Below are 20366 nucleotides of genomic sequence, written 5' to 3' on the forward strand. Positions count from 1 at the left end.
TGCTGGCTTTTGTTTTTGTTTTTAATTTTTTTTATTTATTTATGATAGTCACAGAGAGAGAGAGAGAGAGAGAGGCAGAGACACAGGCAGAGGGAGAAGCAGGCTCCATGCACCGGGAGCCCGATGTGGGATTCGATCCCGGGTCTCCAGGATCGCACCCTGGGCCAAAGGCAGGCGCCAAACCGCTGCGCCACCCAGGGATCCCGAGATGCTGGTTTTTATTTTAACCCTCTAGAGCTTTTTGACTTTTAGAAATATATACATAGAACTTTGATGAAGATACCTTAAAATATAATTCTACGCAATGAAAGTGTGTTTTGAACAGACACAGCATATTGTATATTCTTCTGTACTTTGCTGTGCTCCTATAAAAATGCCTTGCAGATCATCTCATATCATAAATGGACTTCATTCTTTTTCATAGTTACATGCAATGTCATTGTATAGTTATATTTGTTGGCACACAAATTTATCAATATATGTATTGGGATATTACAACCCAGAAGTAAAATTCTAGGTGAAAACTTTGGGCTATTTCTATATATTGTTCTCCAAAGATGTTGCACCCAAACATATGGCCTCACTGTTAATTGCCACACATACTTAACCAACACTGTACATTCCAAACTATTCCATCTCTTCAGTTTGACATGAGAAGGGATATATTGCCATTAATAATTTAACTTGTAGGGATCCCTGGGTGGCGCAGCGGTTTGGCGCCTGCCTTTGGCCCAGGGCGCGATCCTGGAGACCTGGGATCGAATCCCATGTCAGGCTCCCGGTGCATGGAGCCTGCTTCTCCCTCTGCCTGTGTCTCTGCCTCTCTCTCTCTCTCTCTCTCTCTCTCTCTGTGTGACTATCATAAATTAAAAAAAAAAAAAAAAAAAAAAGATGTCCCATCCAGAATTAAATAAGAAGTTCACACACAGAAAATAAAAATGTTTCCTTTAAAAAAAAAAAAATTTAACTTGTATTTCTTTAAATTTGTTTTGTAAGAACTGTCTATGTATCTCTTTAAATTTATTTTTCTAAAAACTGTTCAATCTCAATTTAAAAAATCTTTCCTCATTCAGATCCCTTCTCCAATTCTCTACTTACTTTCTCCATCCTGCTTCCCATAATTGTTTGTCCTTCTCTTCCTTTATAATACTGGACAAAATTTATCTTTTCCAGAAAACGTTAATAACAATGTTTTTATTTCCTCTAAGCATTGTATATTTATGTGCCTGTAGTCATAATTATAGGTATATTCCTCAGTTTTTAGTGTGCCAAAAATACTGATTGTGATCTACTGATTATAAAGATATAGAGAATTATATCTTGCATTGATTTTCCTCATACAGTATTTCACAGAATATAAGATATGATTGATTGCAGGACAAAGGTATTTCATGAGCTATGAAAAAAATAAAAGTGCTGCCATTTAAAAGAAAAAAACACACAATGTTTTCTTATCACTTAGAATATTTATTTAATACTTAGTGAATATTACACAATTCATATTTTTACAGCCTATGGAAATAAAAGCACTATGTTAAATGTTAATTTATGGCTATAAAAGAATAGGAGTTGTCTTAGTAAAATGAGGTCTACCACATACCAACATTAGTAGTGTTGGTTTAATCACTTTAAGACATTTAAGCACTCAGTTCTGTAAAGCAAAATTGATACTTCATTAAGTCACATGAAGCTTCCTGAGAAGCTTTCCAGTACCGATGACTATAATTCTACAATATATGAATTACTATTATACACTTTGAGAAGCTTTATGGCTCTGTGATTTATTTATTTACACCTACTAAAATACTGGTGAGATTAATCTCACTGGCATGTATTGCCATACTAAAAGGTCTAAAATCAATGTCGGTTTGGTTATCAACAAAAATTTTCAAAGTTCAAAGCTGACATTTTTCAGAAAGACAGTAGTCCACAGATATACATAAAACAAAGTACTAATAAGTTTCTTAGTTCAAGGGCAGGTATATTTATTTTAAGATAATATAAGAATGTACAACACTTTGTTATTTTACAATTATATATTATAATAAAAACAATAAATTGAGACTTAAGTTAAATGAATTTCTAAATATGAAATGATCCTGAGAAATAGCAAAAACCTTTTAGGATGTAGATTTTCTGTAAAGTATGGTACTAAAATTTATCTATAGCTTCATCTTCATGTTTCCAAAGAATAATTTGTAGAAGGAAATACTGAGGATAACAGCATACATTTAGTCTGTTCCTATTTTCAGAGCATTAACAGTTTTTTAATTGATGTAAACAAAAATCCAGGGAGATGTTTTTACCTCCCATTTTATAGATGATAGAGTTCAACAGTGATAATACAGAGGGACTGTAATTTACTACTTTTTTCATTTAATCAGAATATTTTATTTATTCCCATTTTAGTATTATGCTGCAGCCTTATAAGTAAAGGAAAATTCATTTACACTGAAAAGCAATAAAGACTGCATATGTAGGATACCTTGGGAGACTGACAGAATTATGAAGAATTTTAGTGAACTAATTCATTTTTAAATCTATATTTATAGAACTGTTCTCAATAGCAATTTCTCCATGTAGGCAAGATAATATAGCTTATAGTCAAAGATAAAAGTAAATTGCATTTTAAAAATTATTCTGGATATCAAATAATTACTATCGAGAACATTCAGTGCAAGATAAAACAGGCCGTGGTCATGTTAAATGAGTGGATTGGCATTTTCATGTAGCCAGTCAATTGAATCAACCTTCAAAGCAGGTGAAATTAAACTATTATACTATATGGAATCTTCAAATCTATGAATCATATAATTCTATATCAATGTAATAAATAATACCAGATAAAGAATGTAAAAAGTTTAACAAATACATTAATGCTAATAGTAACTTTTTCTTGGAAATAATATTTTTATAAATAGGCTGATGTGGAACTATCAACTTCACATTAATAACTTATAAAAACAAAGTATTTCCTATTTTCATATGCAAAAGCAAGGTAATAGTTGGAGTGTGTGCAATTTACATTAAATACATCTTAAAAAAGAAGATAAATGAACTTATCTTCTACATATATAAATATATTAACTTAAATTCAGTCTTATTTCTGCACAGTATCCTTTTATAAATTACACTTTTTAATTGAACAGACTTCCATTAAGTACTATCAAATTATTTTCTCCATGTGAAAGTCTGATTTTGTTTCTCACTAGAAAGTTTCTCTTTAAGTCATATTGTTTTGAAATAATGAATTATTCTTAAATTATTCATTATTACTGGCTGTCTGGCATCCCTTCTGCATGTGGTCCTTTTACAAGAAACAAAATATTCTATTAAATATATACATCACTCTTCTAAACCATTTTATATTTTCATTTTATAGTACTCACAGACTAACAGTATGCAGGAAGTTGCAAAGCTGCAAGAGACTATTTTGACTGGTGTTATGAACATATGCCATCTGCAGTGAGGAGCAGCAGCATGTTCAAGACCATAATTGCAAGGACAGGGATGGCTGCCACAAATGCTACTGCTTCTACCATCAAGATGTGACTTTTTTTGAGAAAAAAGAATCTACATTTTAAATTTCTTTACTGCATACATAAAAGAATACCAAACATTCTGATGATTTTGGTAAATGAACAAAATTTTTTTTAAAAACTTTATATGATTCACACAATGTATAATGAGTACTTTTATAAGTAAAAGTATAATGTAAACCATCACAGTGTATTATATAGTGGCTTAATTTCTATTTGTTTTTCAAAACTATCTTAATGTAATTAAAAACTTGGTAATAATGGGGATTTATAAACAATTCTAAAGGCCCTAAAATAAATCTCAAGGAATATTCATTTTCTGAAAATAAGTTCACAGTTCAAAACCAAAGAAAATATGTTGTTGCTGTTAATTTTTAAATGATCTAGATTCCAGGAGTCACATTGTATTTTAAAATGAGGCAATTTCTAATAAATAAAAAAATATTTAAAATACATTCTTATATAGTCATTGGAAGTATCTACATACTTCTGAAGGGAATGAAAAAGTACAAAGAATTCAGTAAATCAAGGTAAAAGCTCAACTTGATAACATGTAACATGTAAAGTTAATGAGAAGATGCATTTTATCTGTCTTTTGTTTAAGAGTTCGGTCAAGAAAAATTATAATTAGCATTTCATCTTTTCCTTCATTTCCACATGTTCTGATCTCAGACCTGCTTCCACTCTCTGAAATTTGTGCTTCCTCCATTGTCGTGTAGATAAGAATCGTTAAAACTCTGCTTTATAAGTACCTAATTAAAAAAAATACATATATGTATATATATGTAATATTATATGTATTACCTATAAGCAATATTTAGGACGAAATCAAGAGGTGATGACATTAACTAACTAGTATTATGATATTAATGTGAAACAGTAAGGCACATCATAAAAACACTCAACAGAAAATACAGGATTCAAAAACAACAAAACATTTCCTTTAAACTTAAATTTTAGTATTTTGTTTAGTAACTTGTCTAACCTTCGGTATTACAAAGGTTTAAAAGAAATGTTGTTTTTGTCTATGGTTCTATGTACTACTACATGGTTGAGAATACTACTTAAGTGAACAAATAGTATGGTCCTACTTTTTTCTAATGTTAGCGTAAGTTCTTATATGCAGATGAAGTTCTTTCAAATAGACGAAGAAGATCTGACTTCTTTTGTTCACTCAACAGTTACCACCTTAGATAGATAAATAAGCTTACTTGCTGCTAAACATTTTAGTCCCAAAATGAGTTTCCCAAATGTGTTCCATAAAACATTAGATCTGAAAGCTTTGCAAAATAGTGGATACTTGGGTTTTCTCTTAGACAAATAAATAGTGGCATATTAACATTTGATAAGTTCTAAAGTAGAAGAAACTTACCGAACCATGCTTATTATGGTATTTCTCAAACTTACTTGACTAAGCAGCTTTTTTGTGTTTTTTCAATGATACATATTGATAGCCTATGGAACTACTCTGGGAAACACTGCTATAGACAAATACAAATGTTTCAAGCTCGGGAGAAACAGCAGGGAATACACATATTTGCAAGCATGTATAAATGAACGAAACCTTCACTGTTTAGATCTACCTTAAGGAGAACCTACAATCCAACCAAAATTTTGTAGCTACGATAGACTTTTACAAGAAAAAAGGAAAAGCAAACCTCATTCTGGAGATGAGCAGCAAATTTGAATTATTTCTTTGGACTGACACAAACTGAATCAATTTCCTGCATCTTCCTCAACTACTGCATTCTGTAGTGATAGTTTAGTGAACAATAAATAAGATAACTTTGCCATCAGACAGAATGGGGCTCAAATCCTAGTGAGCCATTTACTAGCAAGTTATCTTGGGTAAATTACACAGTACATCTTTATTTTCCCTGCTTTTAAATGGGACATCCATCTGTGAGGATTAAATGAGACACTACATGTAGAACACCTCATATAGGGCCAGGAACCTAAATAACTAAAAAGTTACCTACTATTATTACAGCAGATGTTTGGACATGATCCTATAAAACAGTAACTAATATTCCTTAGATGCTAATGGTCCTAGATTATAAAAATCCTATTTGGATTCATTGTATTGTATCTTCTCAGATACAAAATTGTAGGTTTAACAGAAAATTTTTTATTCAAGACCCTCCAAGAGAATTCCAGTCAAATGATTATTCATTCTAGTTCATTTTTGGATCACAGCCTAATAGCAAACTAATGCTTTGGAGTGACTAATTCTTAAATTACTGGTCTAAAATGAAATCATTAGAAGATTAATTTGTAAACTGAATTAGTGACCTACAAGTAAAAAATAATTATAATTCTGTTTCTTTCCTAAATGTCATAATAAAAAAAATAAATTATGATCCTTCGTTACTGAATGAACTTAGAGAGACTAACATACTTATCTGCTATGAAGTTCCTTCTTTAGACAGGATTTGAAAGTGGGATACTTCTGCACTGTTTTATAACCCTGTAGAACAAAGGATTAAAAGTATTCAAATGTAACTAAAACGTTACAGGGTATGCAATAAAAATATGAGGTATGCAATAAAAAGTAAAGCAAAAATAAAAACATTAAACATTTGAGAGAGAAATACAGTGTCACAGGTTTTATAGCATAGTTTGCATTTTACTTCCACCTTGCTGCTCTAAAGTTTTTGAGGAAAAGTAAGTTATTTTCAATGTATATTTATCCTTTCAGATATTTGTGCTATCAGACTCAAATGTTAACAACTGACCACTAGGTGGCAGTTAAGTACACAATATCTTGACCAACAGGGCTTGGATTTACAAAAATCATGAAAAATCTTTAAAAATATTAAGATGAATCTTGATTTTTTTTTTTTGGTATATATAACTTTTTATCTTTTTAGATGTATAGTACTTTGGGGTATTCTTACCAAAGAGAACATTCTAGCTGTTAATAGAAAATTTTTTTCTTGTGGCACATCTACAAATATGTTCAATGTATGAACTTTTGTTGACCTATACTACATTTCATTACTTAAAACACATTTCTGAGACAAAAAAATCATTAATAATTTTCAATATAAGATGTAAACAGTTTTTAAACGGAAAAAAAACAGTTCAACAGAGTGTTTTTAACCTTGTTTTCTATTTAAAGTTACTGAAGATGTAGTGACTTAATAGCCTCAAATTGCTGGTCGAACTCTGCATCATGCAAAATGGAAATCATGCTATTTGATTATCTAGTACCAAGTCTGAACTGCCTGTGTGCTGAATGAATTAATCAAAAAATATTTGGCAACATTTCTCCCCACAAACTGAGATGGAGACATTAAATTAATTGCATATGAAAAAAAGTTACTAAAATTCAAATTGATTTATATTTTTAAAAAGCATTAACTTTTAACACCTCAAAGTTTTTGAAAATAAGTACACTCTTATGTTTTCTCTTGTCAAATATAACATTTCATGTTTATATCCTTAAAAATTAATAGAAATTGTTCTTGAAACAGATGGAGCTTTTTCCTTTTTTTGTTTTTAAAAAGAATATCAATAGGCTTCAAATTTATAGGTTTACCCGGAATCCTCTATGGAGTCTGTCTTTCATAATTCCAATAAATTCTTTATAACTTAATTGATCATCTTTGTCAACGTCAAAAATCTTGAAGACTGTATTCACTAAATGTGGTGAAAGTTTGAGGCCAGTAGCTACATAGACAGCGCGCTTAAATTCATCTAGACAAATGTTACAGAAAAGAAGTAAATAGTTAATGTTTTTATAATGTGTTAATTACTAGAAAGGTTATAAAAGAAGTTTTTCCAAATGGGGGTCATGACCTTATGTAACACATGACTCTTCCGTTAATCATGCTATCTTTTAGGGAATAGAAAATTTCTGTGGTTTGAATTAAAAGGGCCAATAAGTAGCTGTATCTTAGGTTAATAATGTATTTATAGTCAGTGGATGTTTAATGAGCACCTACTATCTGCGATAGACACTTTAAAGATTAAGATGAATAAATTATCAAGACACTTAAGCCAGTTGGCTCTTCTGTAGGTAGATATACATCCCTCAAGGTTACCAGCGGTTATGAGGTTTCTTCCTCTTTGGATCTTTATAAGCATCATTAGTTCTTCCCCATAAGATGAAATGAAGGCCAGTAATAGACTCAATGGAAAAACTTAGCAAGTTTCCCAAAAACTCTGCTTAGGGAAAATAGATTTCCCATCAAAGTATACACCATACTTTCAGACAACTTGATGGCTAATATGAAATACTGCATTAATTTGCTGTCAAAGTCCCTAGAAACAACATAGGATTATTTTTTGCTTTTAAGTTTTGAAAGATAGTTACTTACCTTGTCCTATAGAACGACTTGCAAAATTATACATATTCAAGGCTATTGCAAAGTCTTCCAAGTTGTTTAAAAACTGGAAAAATGATCTGAATTCATCAAATGTGATACCCTATAGTGGGAGAATATATGTAAATATATTTAGTTTTGCCAAATTTATTATAATAAGTATACTTACTAGAAATAAATAGATTAAGCATCTGCGATGTATCTTGTAAATAAACATTTCCAGGGTAGATTCTGAAACCTCCTTTCTCCAAGCAGAATGTAAAATTCACTCAGATATATTTCCACTGCATAGGGTTGTGACCATTAGCAATAATAGGTGAAAATATTTTTAAAACACTGTCATATTGGGATGCCTGGGTGGCTCAGCAGTTAGGCATCTGCCTTCAGCTCGGGGCATGATTCTGGAGTCTCAGGATCGAGTCCCGCATTGGGCTCTCTGCATGGAGCCTGCTTCTCCCTCCCTGTGTCTCTCATAAATAAATAAATAAAATCTTTAAAAAGTAAAACACAAAAACCCCACTGTCATATCAGCACAAGTTTCAAAAAATGATACAACAAAAATGAATAAAAAAGTTTCAGTTGTGGTAATTCTGTATTTCAGGCCTAAATTTTTTAAACCCTGTGAGTAAATATGATTAAGAAAAAAAAAGTAAGAGGAAAACAATCCCTAAAACACCTATTTCTCTTATACATGTATTCCTTTAATACAGCTTACTTAGTATTCGGTAATCAACATCTGTTATCATGACAATGCAAGAATCAGCATGTTGAATAAGCCAAAAACAGTGTACTTATTTCTGCCATGATAGCACTGTCAGGACAGCAGGAGGAAGTGCAATGAGTGTACACTCACAGGTCTGGGCACTACACACAGGGCTCAGTGAGGAACTGTGGAAAGGATTCTAGAATGTCACATAAATTGCAATTATTGCTACTGCTACTAGTTCAAATAAACAGGAACATTATTTGAAGCAAGCACAATGTATTTCAGATAATACAAATTTGGACATAAAGACCTACATTTAATTATTGTGTTCTCAGCAAAATTAATTGAGAAAGAAAACAGAAAAAGAGCAGAGGGCCAAGAGCTGAGGCTTAACAATTGAACACTTTAATATAGTCGAAAAAGGGAAAGGAAAACTAGCATGTAGCACTGGAAAGCCAGGGAAAGAACCAGAAGAGTCTAATATAAGCCAACTACTGATTAAATGATTATCAAAATAATATTCATTACCAATTTATTATCAAAATAATACTAATTTTTGGTATACATTATTTCCACTTCACTTGCAACCCTAATTTTTACTTGTGAGGAGAATTCTCACTGTCATTTCTTTTCACAATTTTCTCTTTGTCTTTCCTTATATCCATTTATGGCCACCCCATCCCCGGATCCTGCTTTGTGACCTGATCCCACCTGCTGTATTTTCCAGGGAGAGTGTATGAATCAATTAGGGGGACTGAGCCAGAAGGGGTCTGTCTTGATGCGGAGCGCTTGTTGCTAGGGAAACTGGTCACTGTTTGGGTTCCGTGTCAGTTTATGCTGCGACCAGCTGCCACGGCAATTTTTAAGTGAAGTATAAACAAAAATGCCAATACTTGTAAGGAACATAAGACTAAGAAGCAAACCACAGAATGACGGAATAAAATGTTCGCCGTCTGAATCTTCAGATTTTTTCAAAATAGTGTTCTCATGTTGAGAAGCCAACTCAAATTCAAAACTGTATAGTAATTCTTCTATATAGGTTTAAGCTCTTTGTGTTTGGAAATATGGAATCGTAAACTGAAAAACAGGGCATTCATCTTGAGGGAGATAATTTAAAGCAATCCATTCTAACAGCAGTGAGGGAAAGTGGGTCAGAGAGAGGGAGGATGGCCATTTCTTCTTCTTCTCCACCTTCACTACCAGATCACTTTTGTAATGCATCATCTGGATTTGGATGAAATGTGTCCTAATTGTTAGAAGTGAAGTGAAAAGAAGTAACTTACATTTTAACAAAAACAAAGTGATGATAACTGAAAAATTTAAAGCATCAGAAAGACATGAACTGAGAGTTCAGAAATAAACCCAAATACCTATGATAGACTGATTTTCAGTAAAAATGCCAAGGCCATTTACTGGAGAAACTTTCTTTCTTTTTAACACCTTTTTAAACAAATAGTGCTAGGAACACTGTATATCCACATGTAAATGAAAGGAGTTGAATTCTTAATTCATTCTATATACAAAATTTAACTGAAAATGGATCAAAGACCTAAATTTAATAGCTAGAGTTGTAAAAATCCTACAAAACCAGAAACAAAAATTTCATGATCTTGGAATTGGGCAACAGTTTCTTCCCTCTTTTTTGTTTTTGTTTTTTTTACATTAATATGTAATTTATTTTCAAAGTGGAAGGGATGTTGTATCTCCTACTTGGTAGTGGTTTCTTAAATATGACATCCAAAGTATTAGCAACAAAACTAAAAATAGACAAATGAGACTTTGTCAAAAGAAAACACTTTTGTATATTAAAGGGTACTATCAAGGAAAGTAAAAAGACAACCCACAGGAGAAAATATTTGCAAACTATGAAGACATGGGCAAAAGACTTGAATAGATATTTCCCTAAAGAAAATATACAAATGGCCAAAAAGCATAGGAATAGATGCCCAGCATCATTATTCACTGGAGAAATGCAAATCAAAACCACAACGTCCCACTAAGTGGGACGGGATGTGGTCTTCACATCCACTAAGATGACTAAAAATAAAAAGACAGGCAATAATAAGTGTTATTGTGGAGAAAAGGTGAAGAAATTCAAAATTTCATACATTATTATTGGGATTAATATTGCTATTTTGGAAAGCAGCTTGGTAGTTCTTTAAAATGTTAAAAATTAAGGATGCAATGTGACCCAGCTATTTCCTCTGAAGTATATATCTAATTCTCTGACAATTCAAAACATGTCCACATGAAAAAATTGTATATAAATGTTCATAACAGCATAATTTGAATAGTCAAACTGGAAACAACTCAAAAATAATTCACCAACTGACAAATAGAAGAAATGTGGTATATTATATAATAAAGTATTATTTGGCAATAAAAAGGAATGAAGTGCTGATATTTGAACTTTGAAAAAGTTATGCTAAGCAAAAAATTACAATGTATACAAGAATTAGGAAAATATGACCATTGACAGGGGAAAAAGTCAACAAACCATCCCTAAGAAGTTTAATCACTGGACTAAATAGACAAAGATTTTGAATCAACCGTCTTAGATATACTCAAAGAGCTAAAGGAAACCATGGATAAAAAAATAAAGGAAATCAGGAAAACCATCTGTGAAAAAAATGAGAATATCAATAGATGGAGACTGTACAAAGAACCAAATAAAAATTATGGAGCTGAAAGGTACTATAACCGAAATGCAAACTTGAGTAGATGTTCAGCAGCAAGTTTGAGCAAGCTGAATAAAGAATCCATGAACTTGAAGATGGGACAATTAAAAGCATTCAGTTTGAGGAGCAGATAGAAAAAAAAAATTGAAGAAAAGTAACAGAACCTAAGGAACCTGCAGATACCATCGAGCATACCAAAATACACATTATGGGAAAAGAGAGAAAAAGAGAGAAAAGAGCAGAGAGAATATTTTTAAAAATAATGATTGAAAACATTTCTCTGAAATTTTATGAAAGATAAAGTCTACACATTAAAGAAGCTTTATGAACCTTAAGCAGAATAAATTGAAAAAGACTCATAACAAGACATAAACTGTCATAAGACAATAACATTCATGAAAGCAGCAGGAGACAAGTTCTTCTTCATAAATAAGAGATCCTCAGTAAGACTAACAGCCGATTTTTCATCAGAAACCATGAGGCCAAAAGTGAGTAGAACAGTTCAGGTGCTAAAAGAAAAAAATCTGAAAACCAAGAATTCTATAAGTGGCAAAGTATTTCTTCAAAAATGATTAAAGTATTCTCAGATAAACAATATGTGGTAAAATTATCCTTCAAAAATGAAGTAAGACATTCTCAAATAAACAGCAGCCAAGGGAGTTCATTACTAGCAGATCTGTCCTATAAGAAATGCTAAAGGGAGTCATTAAGGATAAAAAGAAAGGAAACCATATTCTAACTCAAAGCTATATGAAGAAATTAAGAATTCCATTTAAGATAAAGCTAATGGTAATTACACAGATTCCACTTCACATCCACTAGGATGGCTAGAACTAAAAAATCTATATTTTCATCCATGGACAGGTGAATGGATAAACGAAAGTATACATACAGTAGAATATTACTCGGCCCTAACAAGGAATGAAACACTGATACAAGTTACAACATACATGAACCTCAAGAATATAATGAAAGAAGCCAAACATATAAGGTTACATACTATATGATTCTATTTATATAAAATAGAATAAGTAAATCCACTGAATCAGAAAGCAGACAATAGATCCTAGAGGCTGGAGGAAAATGCTTAATAAGAATAGGGTTTACTTTAGATGTAATGAAAATGTTTTGGAAATAAAGATGGTATTCACACTGTGTTCACTGAATTGCTCAGTTTAAGATGGTTTACGTTACATGATGTTTACCACAACAAAATAAACAAAAGACTAGAATGAGAAAAAGATTAACTCGAAAAATCCATATAAATCATTAGAACATTATTAGCCAAATAAAATAACCATTCAGAAAATATGGACTTACAAGGGCCTCAAGAGTAAATTACATTTGTTCTCAACACAAAATGCATGTTATGAATAATTTGAATAGGTAACTGATCTAACTGACAACTAGATAATAACTTTTAATATATAAACAACTTTAAATGGTTAAGGGAAATGGACCATTTTGGAATAAACAGAAAATTCAAACTCGAAAATTTACTGGTTGAATGACCTGAGACAGGTTACTTAAATCTTTCTGAACAAGTTTCCTCAAACTTAATAGTGAATTTTACTACTTTCTTATTAGTATTTACATTACATAGTTATTATGAGCAGCCCTCTCTCTTCTATAGTCTCTACCTACATTCTCTTCTAGATAAGTTAACCTGGTCTGAGGGCATTTACAATTTTTAAGTTATTTTATATGGCACTATACTCATCTTTTCAAAATTCAAAAGGGACAAAAGCATGTACAATGCAAAATTTCCCTCCCTCCCACCCTTCCTTAGCCATGCAGTTCCTTTCCTTGTAGGAACCACTGTCTCTAGTTATGTGGGTCCTTCCAGAATTAGCATAGGCTATCTTTTTAAACAAATGGTAGTATATTATACACATTGTTTGAGATTGTGCTCTTTTTCACTTGCTGTGTGTTGGAGATCATTCTATAGTAGTATATAAACAATCTTCTTCATCTTTTTTCGGGAATACCTTTTCTATTCTATAGATACAACATAATTCATTTAACTACTGATTTACTAAAAGACATCTAGATAGTTTCCAATCTTTTGCTATTACAAACAACACTCTAATAAATAACCTTGTATATCTGCCATTTCACATGAATGAATATATCTGCTGGTAAAATTCACAAAAACAGAAAAGCTTTAAGTTCTACTTCTTTAAATACTATCAATTCATTCAATAGGCATTCTAGGTACTGAGGATATATGAGTGAATAAAAAAGATGAAATACCAGTGCTACATTCTAGTCGGGGAGACAGACAACAAATAACAATAATAATAATAAACAAGTTTTGTTGCTTACCTAGATAAATAATGAAAAATAAACAAAAACTAAGCCTATATTATATCGCATACTATAATATAGTATGTTAGATGATGATAATGCTCTGGAATAAAAAGATAAGGGAAGAAAGAATAGGGAATATGAAGGGAGGGGGTTATAGCTTATACAATAGATTATTACTTATATAATAGATTATATACTATTTATATGATAGGTGATTATTTATACATTAGATTGGAAAGAGTAGGCCTCATTGAGAAATAACATAGGAAGCCATGTGGATATCTAAGAGAAGAGCATTCTGGGCAGATAAAGGACATATACAAAAGCCCTGAGATAGAAGACTGCCTAGTGTTGAAAAGCAATCAAGCTGTCAGTGTAACTGAAGCAGAGGAAGCAAGGCGGGGAATGGGAGGAAATGAGGTAGGAGGAAATGAGGGAACAGCTGGTGTGGGCTTTGTAGGCCACTGTAAGGATTTTAACTTTTACTTTGAGTAAAATGGGAAGTTAAAAAGATCTGAATCATGTTATATGTCATTTCCTTGATTGCTAAATGGAGAACAAATTGTAGGGAGGCAAAGCTAGGAAGAAAATAGATGATTTAGGAGGCAACTGCAATAATTCAGGCAAGAGAGAATGCTGGCAAGGGTAGTTTAGCAGTGGAGATGACAAGAATGGTCAAATTCTGATGGAGGCAGTGTCGAGAGGATCTGTTGATGGATTGTATGTGGAATGTGAAAGTAAGGAGTCCAAAATTTTGGCTAGAACAACTGGGGGAAATGGAGATTTCATTAATGAAGCAGGAAAGATGGTGTATGAAATTTTGGGGATGATCAGGAGTTTTGAGGTGTCTACTAGATACCCAAGTGGAGATCTGAGTAGACAGTACAATGTAAAAGTCTGAAATCCAGGGAACATGTTTAAGCTGTTTGCAAGTCTATACACTGATGATTACCAAAAATAGTCCTGATTGCACCTTAAAATTTCAGAGTCACCATAACATATCCAACTGCCTAAATTGTTTCTTCATTTAGATACCTTATAGCAATCTCAACTTAAGTTGTCCGAAATGAAACGATTTCCTAACCCCAAACTTGCAGTCTTACTTATTAGCTCAATGAATGGCACCACTGTTTGACAACGTGGTTCAGGCCCAAACCCTAGGAATTCTTGATTCCTCTTTTTCTTTTACAATGTAATCTAATCCAGCAGCAAGTTAGATTTTTGCAACTAAAAAATAGTATAAAGAGTTCCCATATACTCTTCACCCTGGAATTGAACTTTTTGAGTTACAGATTTCTATGTTGCCATTTGATAAAAAAAAAAAGAAAGCCGACTCATTAAGGCCCTAAATAATATCCTAGCAGTAGTAGAACTTCTAATATTTATTTTTAGGGAAGTGTCTATGAATTGAAAAATTCAGTTTATCATGTAAAACAGATAAAAGTACCCTAAGAGATTATGTAAACTAACAGCCAAATGCATCAAGTCTTTTCTTCTCATTCCTTAGGAAACTGAAGAATTGTTAGCACTGTCACAGTGTATCCATTTTAAACAAAGTCAAACTATTTGCAAGTTTCTCTTGGATAGATTAACTTGACCCTTCTATAAACACAAATAGAAGGCAATATATCCAAAACATCTCATGCTTGAAGGGGTACTTGTAACACTAGTTCTATTTAGTTGCAGTGATGCATTCAAATACCACTAGGTAATGCAACTGCTCAGAATTGCTGACAACACATTTGCTGCTAAACAAATAGACAATCAGTTGTCCCACGTTCTTAACCATTCATGCCATCCAAACTCTTTGAAAAACTTCACTTCACTTGCTGATAAGATCACTCACTCATCAATGGCTATCTTCAAATGACCTTTTATTAAGAATATTACAAAATAAAGTGTGACTGAAATGATGTCAATATAAACTTTTATATGAGGGGATGTTTATGTAGTAGTCAAAGCATATATCTCAGCAGAATTCTCTTCAAAAACGATATTCAAAATTTGAATAAAACAACTGCTAATAACCTTAAAGGTTTTAAGCATATCTAAGATCTAATGAATCTCTATCCAGAATTTTACATTAATCAATTTTTAAAATTTAGCCAGACAACTTAGGACACTGAGGAAAAGAGAATGAAATATATCTAAAATATCTAATAATCCACAGAGGAGAAAAAGAACTAAGAAAGGATGATATATTCTATATACGTATACAATTATAAGATAATATATGTAATAAAATAGATATGGGGAATTAGATACCTTTTCTTCAGGTATACTGTAACGCACATTTTCCAAAAATACTGATGTATTTTCCACATTTGTATATCGTAAAAGAATATGAGCAAAATCTTCTTCACTGATAGTGTTCATCCCATTAGAGTAGGAAAGGAATTCTATTTCTAGAACTTCTGTCTGAAGGTTATCCATAAATCTATGACAAAAACATAAAGAATGAATAAGATAAATGAAAGATGATGGCAACAGATGATTTATCAACGATAAATGAAGTGATAGCCTCTCAGGGCTTTGGCTTCCTCATCTGTAAAATGAGGATAACAAAAAGACTTTGCAGGGTAGCAATGAGACTTAAAAGAGTTATTGTATAGTGCCTGGGATTTACTACAGTAGACACTATATCCATGCTTATTACTATGGCTTGCTGAGACAAAGGAGTTGGTAATATACTTTCTTAGGGCTATCAGGAAATGACCAATCCAGATATCCAGGCATTTCTTATCATTCAGTAACCTCCCATTATACTTATCAGTATAGTGACTAGTATACAGGTACTGATGGAAATGCTTATTTGTTAGAAAATCTTCAGTTAAGAAGATGAAATCAGCAAACAGGTGAGTGTTTCTGCATCAGATTATTCCTAAAGACCACTGACTTTAGCATTTTAACATTTTTCAAAACAAATACAAAATTAAGCTCACCTATAAAAATCTTCAAAGTTGAGCTCAGCTTTTCCTTTCTTTCCAAAAAAGTGTACAAGCAGTGTAGTATCTGTTACTAAACTTGTAATGTCATCAGCACGCTTAAAAAAAAATCACAATTTAAAGGTTAGCTGCAATAAACAAACAGAATAGGGATACCCAATATCTCTCAAAGAATTTTATCAACATTTAAATGCCAAGAACATGAATGTATTAACATTAGAATGAAAAGCATAAGGCTGCACTAATAAATGCCATTGCAGTTAAAATGAAGTGCAATATTTGAAAATAGAAATATGACTGATATTATCTTTATCCTCAAAAAAATTTAAAGATAGGACTATATCATTAGTTTTCTTTCCTTCTTTATTTTTATTTTTTTATATTTTCAGTTTTCAACCTCAAAGTATGTATATAGGATATCTGTGTGTGGGATCCCTGGGTGACTCAGCGGTTTAGCCCAGGGTGTGATCCTGGAGACACTGGATCAAGGCCCACGTCGGGATCCCTGCAGGGAGCCTGCTTCTGCCTGTGTCTCTGCCTCTCTCTCTGTTGTCTCATGAATTTAAAAAAAAAAAAAAAAAAAGATATGTTTTAAATTATCTAAAATAATTAAAATCTTTTAGTAATCATCTAAATGTTTTATCTTCATTTAAGTCATTTAGTTCAGATTTTCCTAATCAACCTAAAAAATCAATTTTTTTAAAGGATGTTCAAAAGAGGCAAATTCTTCAGATGTATGGAATATACAGGGCTGACAAAAGAATGGTCTTAAGCTGCACAAAATAGTTTCCTTTGAGCATGATGCTTTTCTATTGTATTCCATATTTATGATACTTTAAACAGAAGATACTGTATTTTGAGAAACTCCTTAAAAGTCTTACATTATTTTTTGAATGGATAAGATTAATTTCAGAGGACTTCCAGAGGTTCCAACAAGTGTATTCTTAAAATCATTTAATTCTAGTCCTTATAAAGTTTAATGGCCTATGAAAGTAGTCCTTCTTTCCTTTAATGTGGCTTTATAGATTTGCCTTTCTTTTTCCTCCCTCCTCTTCCATTCCTTACTCTTTTTTCCTTCCTTCCTCACTTGGTCATTAACTCATATCTATCTTATAAACTCAGGTACAAAAATAAAATAAAATGATATAAAATAAAATTAATAAATTTTAATAAATTTAATAAATAAAATGATATAAAAATAAAATTCAAATGATTATAACTCTCCCCCATACATTATCCTGGGAAATATAAGAAAAATAAGAGGCTTAATAATAACTAGCATTTTCTGTATTAAAAAATTAGCTGTAAATGTCCATTCAAAGGTACATACCTGAAATGTTACTTCTTGGACAGTATTCTGTTTCACAGAAAACAGAAGTAAAAAGTATTTATTTCTCTACAAAGGGTAAGTTGTGTTCTATGATCTCTGACAAAAAGTCTTCATCTTACCCATTTCACACTAGTACTCTTGGTAATCTTTTGATTTCTTATAGCTCTCTTCCCAATCTTTCATAAAGATAGCTATTCTGTCCTTCATTACATTTGTTGGATCTGTATTTCCTTCTCCCTAGACCAAATATTATTAACTTCTAATGACTAATTTGGCATCATAAAGACATTTTGTGATTGGGCTTTTTCCCTCCTACATGCCTTCTTTTAATCCTTGTTTTTCTTAAGTGGTCCCTTTGCTACTTTGATTACTTAGGCCTCTCTTAAAACCTCCAACATGTAGGTTATCTTCTACTTTAAATTATCTAAAATTGTTGAAGCTCTTTAGTAAATTGTGTAGTCTTATTTATGTTTGTTTAGCTTGGATTTTCCTAAGTAATCTCTAGCATATAACCTTCTTATAATTGGGTTGAAAGATTTCTATTTAGTTTAGTTTGTTGACAGGTCCCAAGTATTTTTCATATATATAAATGTGTTTGTGTGTGTATACACTTCCTCCCCTGTAATATATCTAACTTCTTCAAAGATCTGATTGCAAGGGAGAAAGTAACACAACCTGGAAGCCAGGTGTCACATACTATCTTTTAAATATGCCTCCTAAACAAGTTTATAATGGATATTGAGGAATATTAGTGGTGCCAACCTTTCAGTATTCTATATATGACAACAGACTAGGATAATTTTGAGTAGTGCTCAAAAGACACTATTACTTTCACAATAGCTTTAGGTTGAGGAATCAGACTGCTATAAGAAGAGGATTTAAAATCAGAATGCCTGAGTTCATAATCTTTAGTTTCCTTATCAGTAAAATAGGCATAAAACTATCTATGATCATGGTTTTGAGGATAAAATTAGACTATGAGTTTAAATGAAGCATATAAATGTTAATATGGGCAGTATAAGATGCTTTGGAATAAAGCATTAAGACCTTTGGGAGAAAAGAGAGATCTATAAACAGTCTTTTGTGATTGTATATAATCAAGCCTAGTCCATTATTATCCATGGAACAAGCTTAAGTAAGTTTGGGAAGAAAATATTTGAGAAGGCATGCCTAATGGAGCACAAGAGCTCTGGAGGTTCCATTGAATCAGAAATCAACATTAGGAACTGGGGTATCGGGATCCCTGGGTGGCACAGCAGTTTAGCGCCTGCCTTTGGCCCAGGGCGCGATCCTGGAGACCCGGGATCGAATCCCACGTCGGGCTCCCGGTGCATGGAGCCTGCTTCTCCCTCTGCCTATGTCTCTGCCTCTCTCTCTCTCTCTGACTATCATAAATAATAAAATAATAAAAAAAAAAAGGAACTGGGGTATCTATCTAGAAGCTGGAGGGGTGGAATGTGGGGGAGAGATAAGGTAAATCAGAAGAGAGGCCATGGTGTTTTAGAAAAGTTGCTTACTTCACGAATAAACACTGGTGTGGTGAGCATATTAAGATGATGAGCTCAAAGCCAGTCAAGGATTCTGCCTTTGAATCCTGACTTTTTTCCTTATTAATGAAGTGACCTCAGGGAAGTTAATCTCTCTGAGGATATTATTACCCTCAAGAATAACAACAGTACCTACCTTAAAGTGTTGTTGTGAGGATCTGGTAACACATCTAAATCATTTACCACTAATTGGCATATTGTACATGCTCAACAAATATTATTATTATTTTTGCCAAATCAATATATTTCAGTTGAAAAAGGACTTGACAAGACAGAAAAGAAAATAATGTTGAAGCTTAGTGGAAAAAAGTTTTACATGGCACATTCTTACTTCTTTTTTTTTTTTTTTTTCTTACTTCTTTTTTGTTAACTGAAACTACACATGTGTTATATAGATCTGACAAAAAAATGCCTTCAAATAAGAGGTCACAGGAACACCCAAAATTAGTGAACTCAGGTAACAATTATGAAATGTTTTCCTTTAGTGCAGTGATGTCCTTTACCTCAAAATCTAACACAGTGAAATGAGATGGCTTTGTTTTATACAGGTTTTCCATAATGACCTCATTCTTTCAGCTTTTCTCATGCCCACTGAGCAGAGCAGATCTTCGTTTACAGTCTTTCATCATCAAAATCTTATTAGACTTAGGTTGCACTTATCCAGATAATCCAGACCCACAGAGGCATAAGTAACAGTTTGACATTAGAAAAAAAAAATTAGAAAATGGAAATGGTGAAAACTTTTCTCTCCCCATTCAATGAAACAGAGCACTATTGGGAGTCATTGAAAACCATACCAGTGTCCTTAGTATCCTAACAGTGTTATATAACTTAAATCACAGGGGAGTTGGGACAAAAATAGAGACTTTATCCCTTTGATTCTTGTGTCCATTGTTAAAATAAAATGAATTCAGGTGTTTTCATAACAAAGCAAGAAGAATCCACAAAAAAATCCCATGGGCCATTTACATGAAAGGCCCTTA

The 20366-nt window shown here is 32.3% G+C and overlaps 1 protein-coding gene across 2 annotated transcripts in view; it reads right to left on the reverse strand.

Annotated features, from left to right (window-relative positions):
• Positions 1 to 1446: 1446 nt before the first annotated feature.
• The window catches only part of MICU3 (mitochondrial calcium uptake family member 3), a 102717-nt gene continuing 83797 nt past the window's right edge, over positions 1447 to 20366 (reverse strand). For both annotated transcript variants that reach the window (XM_041752497.1, XM_041752496.1), the window contains 6 exons: positions 16504 to 16604; positions 15827 to 15998; positions 7862 to 7970; positions 7081 to 7238; positions 5938 to 6006; positions 1447 to 4291 (listed from right to left, as the gene is read on the reverse strand). In XM_041752497.1, coding sequence (XP_041608431.1) covers positions 5938 to 6006; positions 7081 to 7238; positions 7862 to 7970; positions 15827 to 15998; positions 16504 to 16604 — 609 coding nt within the window. In that variant the 3' untranslated portion in view covers positions 1447 to 4291. The remainder of the gene's footprint in view (positions 4292 to 5937; positions 6007 to 7080; positions 7239 to 7861; positions 7971 to 15826; positions 15999 to 16503; positions 16605 to 20366) is intronic.

Source organism: Vulpes lagopus, chromosome 4, assembly GCF_018345385.1.
Source record: "Vulpes lagopus strain Blue_001 chromosome 4, ASM1834538v1, whole genome shotgun sequence".
Classification (NCBI taxonomy): Eukaryota; Metazoa; Chordata; class Mammalia; order Carnivora; family Canidae; genus Vulpes; species Vulpes lagopus.